Genomic DNA, 13,351 nt, shown 5'->3' with positions numbered 1-13,351 from the left:
TATGACTCTGATACCTTCCAAGATTACAGATCAATTATTTTATAGAATGTTTCTCAATTTGAGTTTGATGTTTCCTCTTATGTTTATGTTATGCATCTTTAGCAGGGATATCATAGAAGTGGTACTGAATTCTCATTGGAACCCATGTGATGGCACATACTTTCAATTTGCTCCATTATTGATGTTGTTTATTTTGATCACTTGGTTAAGGTGGTGTCCGTCAGGATTCTTCACAGTAAAATTACTTTTGTCTGTTTGTAGTTCATTACAATTTTGTGGGGAGATACTTGGAGACTATGTAAATATCCTGTCCTAATCAAAATTTCAACTTATTCCTGCTTTTATTTGCATCAGTTTAGGTTTATGATTCCTTATTTTATTCAGTGCATTGTTATCATTATCTAATTTTATGCTCAAATTATTCCAGATTTGGCCAATGGGAGCCACTTCAATCTGGCTTCTGTGTCCTTTTGACATGTGCCCATAGTTCTTTGAGAATTTTCATATTTTCTGGTGTAGCAAGTTCCAGGTTTATCTTGAACTTTTCCCTTTCCCAGCCCTGGAAACAGCAGTTTTTCCAGAGAGCTCTGCTTCAATTTACTAGAGAATGATGTTTAGAAACCAAGATCTGAACACTAGGTGTGCTCATTGCTGTTGGGCTATCATTCTTCCCAGATCCTCTCACATACACACACAGACACACACACACACACATGCACATGCACATTTACATCTATGTTCATTTTTGTGTGTGTGTGTATATACCATAAGTTCACACCATTACCTCTACTTCCAGTTCAATACCACAAGATTCATTCAATTTTTCTCTTTTTATATTTGTCACTCTCTTCTCTGACAGTAAGAAACCTGGCTTCCGTTATCTTATCGTATTTACTTATTCTATCAGTCTCCCAGTGTGTAACCAATCTCTCATTGCTGCTGCCACCCTCTCTCCTGCGTGGATGCCCTGGTCATATGAAGCTCTGACAATTTGCTCAGACTACTTCCCTGGAGGATGTCCTCCTCACTCCTCTTGGTCTCTGACACCCTGAGCCAGGTTGCTTTCCCATGTGAGTGCCTCCCTCGCTCAGCTTAGGCTGAGTGCCAACCTTTTGTGAGGATGTCTTCTTTACTCCACTTGGTCTCTGACACTTTGTACTAGGTGCTCTTTCTATGTGGACATCCTTCTCATTCTGCATGAGCCCTGACACCTCACACTAGGCTGCTACCGCTCCAGATGGACACTCTCCTCATCCTAGTTAGGCTCTGATACCTTGCTCTGGACCACTACAACTCCCCTCTTCTTTACCCACCCCTCCCACAAAGACACTTACCTCACTCAGCCTTACCTTATAGCTTTAAACCTGAACTATTCCAGAAAGGAAGAGGAAGAGCTGTATCTCATAATTTTTTATGGTATGTTGCACATGTATAAAGTGCTATGCAGACTGATGTCAGTGTTATTTTCCCCAAGAGAGGGCACCCTTTATCCTCTGTCAGATATATAGGTTGAGGACCTGATCACCTCAGGCCAATGAGGAATTGAGCTAGGTCGGGGGCTGGGTTGTAGCTTTAGCTGGACCTAGTCCACTTCTGCTTTCCTACACATGTTGGGGGAGACTCTTTAGGTCTTTTGCTTGTGAGCCTATGGGTCTCTGCCTCCCTGTCTTGAAAGACTGGTGAAGATCCAGTCTTATTTTTTCTGCTTTGAGCTTTGTTCTCCAGCTTCCTGCCTCATGTTGCTTCCAAATTTTGGCAAATGTGTTCAGGCTGAGATTTGTTGTTTGAGGCAGACCCCCTTCCTCAAGCAGGACTTTGTCTCTCAAGTATTGCAAGTCAACAGGAGTCCTGTGTGCTTTTTTAGAAACTCTGGCTTTCCACACAGCACTTGAATTCAGAAAATAAACCGTGTGGGAGAGCAGCACTTTGTGTTTGGGACTTCTGAAATTTTTGAATTGTTGAGCCAACCCCACACAACCTCCAAAAGTTTTGCTGATTTGGGGGCCGGCCTGGTGGCGTAGTGGTTAAATTTGGCATGCTCCACTTCGGCAGCTTGGGGTTCACAGGTTCGGATTCTGGGTGCGGACCTCCACACTGCTCATCAGGCCATGCTGTGGCGGTGTCCCACATGTAGAGTAGAGGAAGATGGGCGTAGATGTTAGTCCAGGGCCAATCTTCCTCAGCAAAAAGAGGATTGGCAATGGATATTAGCTCAGGGCTAATCTTCCTCACCAAAAAAAAAGTTTTGCTGATTTTATTTTCCTCAGCGTCGTCATTCCAACTGAGCCACTCTCTATCCTCAGCCTATGGATGGAATCAGCAAATGCCCCAGGTAAGAAAGTTGCGGGAGAGAGCCTGCTCCTCTCTGAAGAGCTCTCTGCTTTCGTTCACTCAGTCCTTTTTGCTTCCATGACTCTTAAAAGTCTTTATAAATACAGTTTTTTTCCATTTACCCAATTTTTTTCAATTGTTGCATTGGGAAAATAACTATTATATCTTCTTCCATCCCACCTGGAACCAGAAACCAGCAATATATATAGTTTTTGTACTTCTTTTTCACTTAATATTATACAGGGACCATTTTTCCATGTCATTCAGTATTTTTCAAAAAGTTTTTTTTGTTTTGATTTTTATAGCTTATCAAACTGAGGGCCTTATATCCCTGGCAGCAGTGGAGCATATGGTATATGCAAGAATATATGAGAAATCATAAGATAAATGTGGTGCATCTTTCCAGAGTATCCATTTTCCTTAAATATTTGAAGAATACAAATACTTTAACTTAGAAGTAGCTCCAAAAATCATTTGATACATAAACAAACATAGATATATAATGGTGGAATAGGATATAAAATGTACACAAATTACTTAGATAAAATAAGACTTCAAGGAGATTTTGTTTTCAACAAGGCCATGCAGTCACTTAAGATAGTCTTCCAGTTTATTCAACAATTTTTCTCCCAAAAGGAAGTAGTTTTTAATCTTTCTTCTCTTCTTTTTGGTATTCAGATACATAAATATCACTGTCTCTCATTTTCTAATTTTTAAAGACATGTATTGATCTTCTCTTTTTTTGTCTGCCTTTAAAAATACCCTCCCTAGGAGATAGAAAAGGCTTGCCTTCTCCCTTTACTGCCTTTTCTTTATTGTATATGTAGACACTATTCCTGGACATGCAGTATTAAAGTAAATATTTAAATCAGAATGAAAAGGTTAGATGTTTAAGAAAATAAAGAATACACTAGTAGGGCCGGCCCCGTGGCTTAGCGGTTGAGTGCGTGCGCTCCGCTGCTGACGGCCCGGGTTCAGATCCTAGGCGCGTGCCGAGGCGCTGCTTCTCCAGTCACGCTGGGGCCGCGTCCCACATGCAGCGGCTGGAAGGATGTGCAGCTATGACATACAACTATCTACTGGGGCTTTGGGGGGAGAAAGAAAAGAATATACTAGTAAATGAGATAGGCTGTATATCTTTTTTGTCGGTTTATCAAAAATATTTAAATTATTTACTTTTTCAAATTCTTAAATTCTTTTATACATTTATAAGCCCATTTACAAATATATATATAGTTGTCATGTATCTGGAGAAGTTATAAATCATAAGAGCTAAAATTTGAGTCTCAGAATTATTATAGAGGCAGAGTACCTTGAAGCCATGGCATTCTTGTTGGAATGACGTTAATCTAACTGTCACATTAAATCAATTCTAAGATGAACTTTTTACATTTTAACATTTTAAAATTGAGATACATCTTACAGTCACTATTAACCAAATAATGTAGTTGTCATTGCCTGTGTCTGAGTGAAGTGAGTCTAATTAGTTATTAATATTGTCACCTCAGTTGAGTTACATTCGTTGTTGTATTGGCTTTAATTGCCATTTGAAACATCGAGCAAAATCAGCTTCAGTAGTGGGTGTTGGTCCCCCGTGGCCAGCAGGTCTCAGATGCAGGACAGTTTGCCTCTGCACACCCCTCTCATGGAGGGAACCCCGTCCCCTACTGGAGGAAGACAAATACAGTAATGAGTTCGCCAGGTGCCATATGACATACACGATTTAAGCAGAGATCAAAAGGTACTTATTGAACCTGAAACAAGGAAAAATATTCCCACACAGGTGATAAGCCATCACAGGCTATGTGGGCTCTTTATCTTTTGGTGAGGAAGTGTTCCAGGCCCAAGGCTCATTCTTATGTGGCTGAGTGGGAGTATAAAGACTGCTCAAGTGAGACGACCTTTCCCAACACTAACATTAACAGTTTATGCTAGATTTTTTTTTGCTGAGAAAGATTCACCCTGAGCTAACATCTGCTCCCAATCTTTTTTTTAATTCCCCCCTGGCCTGAGAAAGATTAGCCCTGAGCTAACATCTGTGCCAGTCTTCCTCTATTTTGTATGTGGGATGCTGCCACACCATGGGTGACGAGTGGTGTAGGTCTGCACCCGGGATCCAAACCTGCGAACCCGGGCCACTGAAGCAGAGCACACGGAGTTTAACTACTCAGCCATGGGGACGGCCCTGCCAGACTTTTTTTTTAAGTCTTTATTGGGAAATAATTTTAGGCTCTATAGCTTAAAAGTTGCAAAAACATGCAGAGTTCTGTGTAGCTCCTCACCCAGATTTCTCTAATATTAGCTTCTTACATATCCATAATACAATCGTCAAAATCAGGAAATTAATATTGTATAATATTATTTGAATTTCAGCAGTTTTCCTACTAGTGTTGAAAATGTTTTCTGTTCTTAGATCGTATCCAGTTTGGATTTAGTTATTATTTCTTCTTAGCCTCGTCCAATAGTTCTTCAGTCTTTTCATGTCTTTCATGATCTTGACACTTTTGAAGAGGACGGATCAGCTATTTTGTAGAATGTTTCTCAGTTTGGATTTGTCTAATATTTTCTCTTGATTGGAATTAGGTTTATGCATTTTTGCAAGAATATCACAAAAGTGGTATACCTTTCTCAGTACGTGTATTAAGGGGTTCGTAATGTTAGTAAGTCTTATTATTGTGATGTTAACCTTGATCACTCTGTTAAGGTAGTGTTTGTCTGGTTTCTCTACTGTAAAGTTACTTTATTTCCTTTGTAGTTAATAAATACCCTGGGGAAAGTACTTTGAGACTATGAAAATCCTGTTTTTCCTCAAACATCTGCCACTAATTTTAGCATCCATCAGTGGATCTTGTCTTCAACAGTTGTTATTACAGTGTTTTCGTAATGGTGATTTTCTATTTTCCTCATATATTTATTATTGGAATTCTTCTATAAGGAGGAAACTGACCCTTTTGCCCCACTCCCGGCTCATCTTGTGTTTTCCCTGCCCCAGCCCTGGAATCAACCATTTCTCCAAGGATGTCGGGTTCCTTTTACTGAAGAATGGTGTTTAAAAGAAACCAAGATCTGGGTACTGGGTATGCTCATTTCTATCGGAATGTCATTGCTTCTTGGTTCTCTCAGCAGATAGAGGTAGGAAATATGTGTATGTATGCTAATCCATGCCTATACATACACTATATTTCTGTATCTATCTGTATGTGTGTTGAATACTATGTGTTTATACTGATACCTTCAATTGCAGCCCAACAGCACAGGGTTTAGTTTAGCCTTTCCTTATTTGTAACTTTTTCCTCCAACAATGAAAAACTCGGCTCTTGTAATTCATTTTGTTCAACTCTAGTGTACACATAAAGTAGTTTCAGAATTGCTAACCTGTACCTATGTGAAACACATTTACTGACTAGATTAAAACATTTATGTATGGTTCATTTTGCCATTAGCCTTACGTTATCCTGTCAAGATAATGTTTTCCAAAGTTACTTAGGTTAGTTCTTTTCTTCCCTACCCCCTTCAGTATGATCATGTTATTCAGGTCAGGTTCATTTGTCAGTTTTTGTATGCCAGTTTAGTTTTTTCCCCACATATTCGTTGGTTTTAATTTTTGTTAATTTTTGGGTTATATGGAACATTACTGTGATTCTGAGAGTCAGAGCTAGATAAAAAGATATACACAGGAGCTGGCCTGGTGGCATAGTGGTTAAGTTTGGCATGCTCCGCTTCAGTGTCCTGGGCTTTGCAGGTTCCAATCCTGGGTGCGGACCTACACCAATCATCAAACCATGCTGTGGCAGTGACCCACATACAAACTGGAGGAAGATTGACACAGATGTTAGCTCAGGGCCAATCTTCCTCACACACACACAAAATATATATGTGTGTGTGTATACACACAAAGAATTGTCACTTCCTTCTCATCCCATTTCCCCCTCTTCTTTCCACTACTTTCTCACCCACCCCTTATAGGTAACTGGTCTCTTTTGTTTCTGGCTTATACTTCCCATATCTCTTTTGCACTAATGAGCAGATACATGTACATTTTCATATATCCTCTTCTAATTTTCATGAAAGATAGCATACTATAGATACTCTTTTGCACTTCATTTCTTTCATTTAATGGTATGTTCTAGAAGCTACTCCATATTGTTTCATAGAGATCTTTCTCCCTTTTTTATAGCTGCATAGTACTCCCTTGTGTGGATGTGCCGTAGTTGATTCAACCACTCTCCCAAGTGTGGGCATTTAGGTCATGTCTAGTATTTTGCAGTTACAAACAATGCTACAGCTGATAACTTTTTGCACATGTATTTTCGTGTTGTCGGACGTATACCTTCAGGATAGATTCCTAAAAGTGGAATTACTGGGTCAAAAGGTAAGTGCATATGTAGCTTTTTTAGGTATTGCCAATTTCCCTCCAGAAGGATTGTACCAAATTGCATTCTCACTAACAATATATGAGAGGGCCTTTTTCTTTACAGCCTTGTCAATAAATTGTGCTCTCGTATTTTCAGATTTTTGCCAGTTGGCAACATTTTTGCCAGAGAAATGGTATCTCAGTGTTGTTTTAGTTTGCATATGTGAGTTGTTACATTTTTTCGTATGTTTCAGTGCAATTTTTGTCTGTTCACATTTTTCTTTTGAGGAAGATTAGCCCTTAGCTAACATCGGTTTCCAATCCTCCTCTTTTTTGCTGAGGAATATTGGCCCTGGGCTAACATTGGTGCCCATCTTCCTCTACTTTATATGGGACCCTGCCGCAGCATGGCTTGACAAGCAGTACATCGGTGCGCGCCCGGGATCCAAAACTGCAAACCCTGGGCCTATTATACTTCAGTTTTTAAGAATTCTTTTTATGTTAGGCGTGTTAGCCCTTCTTCTGTGGTATACGTTGCAGATATTTTCCCCCAGTTTTTCAGTTGTCTTTTGACTTTGTTTATGGTATCTTTTGTCATATAAAAATTTTTTATTTTTATGTAGTCAAATTTAGCAGTCTTTCTTTTTATTGCCTCTGGATTTTATGTCATGGTTAAAAGCTTTTTCTTGCACCAAGGTTAAAGAGGAATTCATCCGTGTTTTCTTCTAGTACTTGTATGGTTTCATATTTTACTTTTAGATCCCTAAATGTATGGTGTGAGATATGGACCTAATTTTGTCTTTTTCCAAATGGCTTCCCAGTTGTCCCAGCATCATTTATTTAGAAGTCCATTCCCCAGTGATTTGAGATGCCACCTTTGTCATATACTAAATTTCCATATGTATTTGGGTCTAATACTGGACTTTGTAGTCTTTTCAAGTAGTCTCTTTGTCTGTTCATGTACCAATACCACATTATTTTTTTTATTGATGCTTTAATAGTTTATAACATTGTGAAATCTTGGGTTGTACATTTTTGTTTGTCCATCACCATGTATATGTCTCCCTTCACCCCTTGTGCCCACCCCCTACCCCCATTGCCCCTGGTAACAACAATACAGTTTTCTCTGTCTATGTGTTGGTTTATAGTCCACATATGAGTGAGATCATACTGTGTTTGTCTTTCTCTTTCTGGCTTGTTTCACTTAACATAATACCCCCCAGGCCCATCCATGTTGTTGCAAATGGGACAATTTTGTCTTTTTTTATGGCTGAGTAGTATTCCATTGTATATATATACCACATCTTCTTGATCCAGTCATCAGTTGAGGGACACTTAGGTTGCTTCCGCTTCTTGGCTATAGTGAATAATGCTACAATGAACATAGGGGTGCATAAGCCTCTTTGGATTGTTGATTTCAGGTTTGTTGGATAGATTCCCAGTAGTGGGATGGCTGGATCATAGGGTATTTCTATTTCTAATTCTTTGAGGAATCTCCATACCGTTTTCCATAGAGGCTGCACCAGTTTGCATTCCCACCAGCTATGTATCAGGGTTCCTGTTTCTCCACATCCTCTCCAACATTTGTTGTTTTTTGTCTTGGTGATTATAGCCATTCTAACGGGTGTAAGTGATATCTTAGTCTGGTTTTGATTTGCATTTCCCTGATGATTAGTGATGTTGAACATCTTTTCATGTGCCTATTGGCCATCTGTATATCTTCCTTGGAGAAGTGTCTTTTCATTTCCTCTGCCCATTTTTTGACTGGGTTGTTTGTTTTTTTGTTGTTCAGTTGTGTGAGTTCTTTATATATTATGGAGATTAACCCCTTGTCAGATATATGTTTTGCATATATTTTCTCCCAGCTGGTGGGTTGTCTGTTCATCTTGATTCTGGTTTCATTTGTCTTGTAGAAGCTCTTTAATTTGATAAAGTCCCACTTGCTTATTTTTTCTTTAGTTTCCCTAGTCTGGGTAGGCATGTCATCCGAAAAGATTCCTTTATGACCAATGTCAAATAGTGTGTTGCCTATATTTTCTTCTATGAGTTTTATAGTTTCAGGTCTCACCTTCAGGTCTTTGATCCATTTTGAGTTAATTTTTGTGAATGGCGATAGCAGATGGTCCACTTTCATTCTTTTGCATGTGGCTGTCCAGTTTTCCCAACACCATTTATTGAAGAGACTTTCCTTTCTCCATTGCGTGTTCTTAGCTCCTTTGTCGAAAATTAGCTGTCTGTATATGTGTGGTTTTATTTCTAGGCTTTCAATTCTGTTCCATTGATCTGTGTGTCTGTTTTTGTATCAGTACCATGCTGTTTTGATTACTATTGCTTTGTAGTATGTTTTGAGGTCAGGGATTGTGATCCCTCCAGCTTTGTTCTTTTTTCTTAGGATTGCTTTAGCTATTTGGGCAATACAACGTTATTTAATAAAGAGGCTTCATAGAGGTATTAAAGTCTGGAACAGCGATTTCTGTCTCATAGTTTTTCTTTTTAAATGTTTTCCTGGCTATTCTTGCATGTTTGTTTGTTTGTTTCATATGAATTTTAGTATCAATTTGTGTAACTCCATAAAATAGCTTGTTGATGTTTTTATTGGGATTGCATTAAATTTATAAATTAGGGAAAACTGACATATTCATAATATTGTCATCCTATTTAAGTATAGGTGATGTCTTTCCATTTGATCAAGTCTACCTTTGTGTCTTTTTAGAGTATGTAAAATTTTTCCTCACATAGGTTTTGAACATTCTTGTTGAATTTATTCTTAAATATTTAATCATCTTTGTTGCTATAAACTGTTTACTATTTATAAGCTTTTCAAATAGTGTTTGAGATTTTTAATGCTTTAAACTTTAATGTAGTTCCCATACAATTTATATGAGAAGTCATTGTCTACATTTCACATATTTCAACTGTAAGTGAAGGGGTAAATGTGTTAAATTTTCCTGTTTTCCCTCATACATTGTCCTCGTAACCCTAATTAAGGAGTCATTTGAAAAGTCTGGGCTAATGCGTTAAATCACCTGTATGATTTGCTAGAGAACTGCTTTAATTCCACTTAAGAATATGCAACTTAATGAAAGTCAGGTGTGAAAACAGACGCTCTTTGCCAAAACACAATACATTTTGTCATTTGATCTTCTTTTCCTGCTGAGTCCATCATTATGAAAATAGCCTTAGCCTTCAAATTATTTCTTTAATCCTTGATTCTCTCACACATTGTAAAGAGTCCAGTCCTTATACCAGTTTTACTTTCTTCCTTTGTTACTAATATGCTTTGGGTGCTGAAGAAGAAATGTTTGCTAGTACTTGAACTTAGAACCTCTCCATGGGAAAATATAAAACTCTTCTCTGAAATGAATGAAGTTTTGCATAATCTACAGAACCCAACTGAGTGTGTATGTGGTAGTGAGGGAGATGTTGGGGAATGGAGATTAAATCCAATAGCTGTACTTTTAAAAAATATAATTGTTTTATTTTTCATTATGGGAATCATTTTCATGTGTACCTATTTCTTTCTTACAAGATTATTTGATAAGAACACTTCCATTTTTAAAGGCTTGATAAATCACTGATTTATGATTTTATGGCATATCCTTTTATACTCAGAACGTGCCTTCCAAATATATGTGGAATTCTTGGCATTTTGAAAGCAGAGTTTGTGCTTTAATTTTGTGTTACTTTTAATATTTAAATTACTACTACACTTAGGCATTTTAATTAAATCTTTTCTTTATGTTCCCTAGAGCCAATCAAAACCCAAAATTTCAATAATCAAAGAAGTAAAAGGGTTTTTACTATGTCAGAAACATCAATTGATAATGTACATAGTTTTTAGGATTCTCTTTATATTTTCTAGAAATCTTAACAATTTCAGTATCAAATACCAAATACTATATCGCAGAATATGAACATTCTTATATAATATTCTTTACATTTTTAAATAATTTTTTATATTTAGGGGGTAAGTCATAAAGTTAGAATAGTATTTTTACCAAATCCTGATCCCACTGATTATTGTTGATATCAACATGATTTAGAATTCTCATTGGCCAATATATAATCTGTCCCAATGTGTTACGGATCAAAAATAAATATATTTGCATATTCTTATTCTTTGCAACCTTGGATTTGCCTTCTCAGTGACATTCTGATTTGTCTGCTTTTAATGCATTAACCAGCTGTAGGGAAAGTGCATTTACCTAAAGACTAGTATTTTTCCTAGATGATGATATGTTTTTTTCTTGATGCTTTGATATTACTAAATGTTTTAAGTTCCATTTTTACAAATGATTGCTTTGGTGAGTTACTCTCTAATGAAACCCTAAAATAGCAGCCAAGTGCTAAAATGGCAAGTTCTTTGATTTCTCTATGCAAAGAACATGTTTAGAAAGCTGAAAGAAAAGGGAAAATTCCACTGAAGGAAAAGAAATAAAAACTAAATGAGGTAATCAAAGTCAGAGAAATTGATATTGGCAGGTTCTGAATGATATTCCTAGATAAGCAATCTTTCAAAATACTTCTTGTACATTGCTGCTATTCCTTTATTTATTATTAAAATAACATGATCCATGAGGAGCTTGGGGTGACTCTCGGCCTAGCTAATTCTAATTAATCCAGTCAGAGAGAGCAGTAGGGTAAGTGGAGCAGTCTATCGGATTGAAATTCATAACTTAATTGAGGTCAGAGTCCCGGTCTGAGAGAACAAAAGTCTTTTGCTAGGACCAGGCAGATCAATAGCAATAAATATCTGGCTTGGATACAAGTAGCTTATAGTGACAGATTATCTGACAGTGGCCAGAGGTCTTGGTTTTGTTAAGGGCGAAGTCTTGAGCATGCCATGGTTCTTGCTGATGTTCAATCCATACCCATGACACTTGGAGAGAAGTGATACATACTCTCAAGAACTCTTGAAAGTCTTATGTATGAAACTCCAAGTGGCTTCTATTTGTTATTATCAAATGAACATTCTCTAATGATACATTTTTTTAAAATGACAGAGGAGTTTCTATCACATTGCCAGTAAGATCCAAAGGATTTGCAAAGTTGATTAATCTTGAGAGCTAACTTGACCATTAATAATTCAAAAAGAGTGTATGGAATTGCTTTGAGGGAGGAACATAACACATGCTCGTGTTGTCTTGACTTATATATAACTGTAAAAGTTAAGAGGATCATGTTCCATTAACATCAAGGAGTTACTGTTAACTCTTTTAAGTGTAATAATGGTATTGTGGTTGTGTAGGAATCTTCCTTGTTTTTAGGTGCACACTAATATATTTAGGGACAAGATGTCATGATGTCTGTAATTTCTTTTAACCTACTTCAATAAAAAAGAAAAAGAAAAAAAGAAAAGGTGGCAAAATGTTAACAATGGTTAAATATCAGTAATGAGTCTCTACTTTTTTATATATATAAATATTTTCATAATGAAAAGTAACAACAAAAAAGAACCTCAGGTCATAAAACCATTAGGCTAATGTGTTATTAGGAAAGGTTTCCCTCTGTCCTATTCTGTTCCTGCTTTTAATTTCTACTTAGTTTTCAAAAGCTTGGCTGTTCTTTTATGCATTATATTATTATTTATCCATAATAATGATAATTACTTAATTAGTATAAAACGTTGGCATTTCACTCATCATTTAAAAACACTGCCACTCAGACTCAACTACCATCTAGCTTTGGGAAAAGAACTCTTGAGACCTACAGTTGTTGGCCTTGTAAGGTGCAGAAAGCTTTATAGTATATATTCCATTTCCATTGACACATCTCTGGTCCATACTATCATTCCTTCATGCGTATATTATGGTGGCAACTTATTAACGTGACTTTTTTGATCCTACATAATTAAGACAAATTAGTCTTCCTTAAACATCATTATCTAAATGCTACTTCAATATCTAAATCATTTTATTATCAAAGACCTCTAGTAGTTTTTTATCTGTGAATCAGTTCTCAACTTTTATGATTGACTCTCAAAGCCCCATCTCTATGACCAAACTGTTTTATCCAGTATTCCTCACTTTATGAAGTTGGTGAGCTCACTTTTTATATCCAAGAAGTTCCCAGACCTGGATCACCAGAATCAACTATAGATCTTTTTAAAAATAAGCTTCAGCTCCGGAGATTATGACTCAGTAGGTGAGTCGGGGGTGGAGGGTATTGGGAAGATGAGAATCTCAAAATTATAAAATGTCTGCATTAATTCTTGGGGCCAGGTTTGTAATTCTAAACCCTGTATTCACCTGCCAGTCCTTCAGTGCTACCTATCTGAAGTAGGAGTTAGGATAAAAACAATCAGATTAAACAAATTCATTCCTGTGAGTAATCACTAACAACTGTTTAGAGTTCCCAGTTACTGTTGCAGTTCTAAAAGAGATGCAAATTTAGATATAATTCTGTTGGCTGAGCACTTGCTATTTTTGAAATAGTTGTGCAAGATAACATCTACGTATTTGGTCTCTCTTTTTCCTTATAATAATCCTGTGAAATGAATTTTTTCCACATAATAATCCAGTCACACAGTTGGTGCAACGTCAAGATTCAAATCGAAGTTTTCCAATAACAAATGATCTCTGGTAATTTTTCAGTTAGCCTATCAAAATAAAATGATGACATCAAGGCTTTTTAGAGAAGATATTTTTAAGCAGAACAGATAAACAA

General features: G+C 36.9%; 1 protein-coding gene across 5 annotated transcripts in view; it reads left to right on the top strand.

Annotated features, from left to right (window-relative positions):
• ACBD6 (acyl-CoA binding domain containing 6) overlaps window positions 1–13,351 on the top strand; it is a 198,786-nt gene that overhangs the window by 118,092 nt on the left and 67,343 nt on the right. The window contains exon 7 of one of the 5 annotated variants that reach the window (XM_087438666.1): window positions 2,268–2,332. The exons of the other annotated variants lie outside the window; for them this stretch is intronic. Within the exon in view, the coding sequence (XP_087294792.1) occupies window positions 2,268–2,285 (18 nt within the window). The 3' untranslated portion in view covers window positions 2,286–2,332. The remainder of the gene's footprint in view (window positions 1–2,267; window positions 2,333–13,351) is intronic. 5 annotated transcript variants of the gene reach the window in all.

The sequence above is a fragment of the Ceratotherium simum genome, chromosome 2 (assembly GCF_057802395.1).
Source record: "Ceratotherium simum simum isolate JZ-2026a chromosome 2, ASM5780239v1, whole genome shotgun sequence".
NCBI lineage: Eukaryota > Metazoa > Chordata > Mammalia > Perissodactyla > Rhinocerotidae > Ceratotherium > Ceratotherium simum.
Note: the sequence above shows the minus strand (reverse complement) of the source record. Positions and strands in the feature narration are given on the sequence as shown.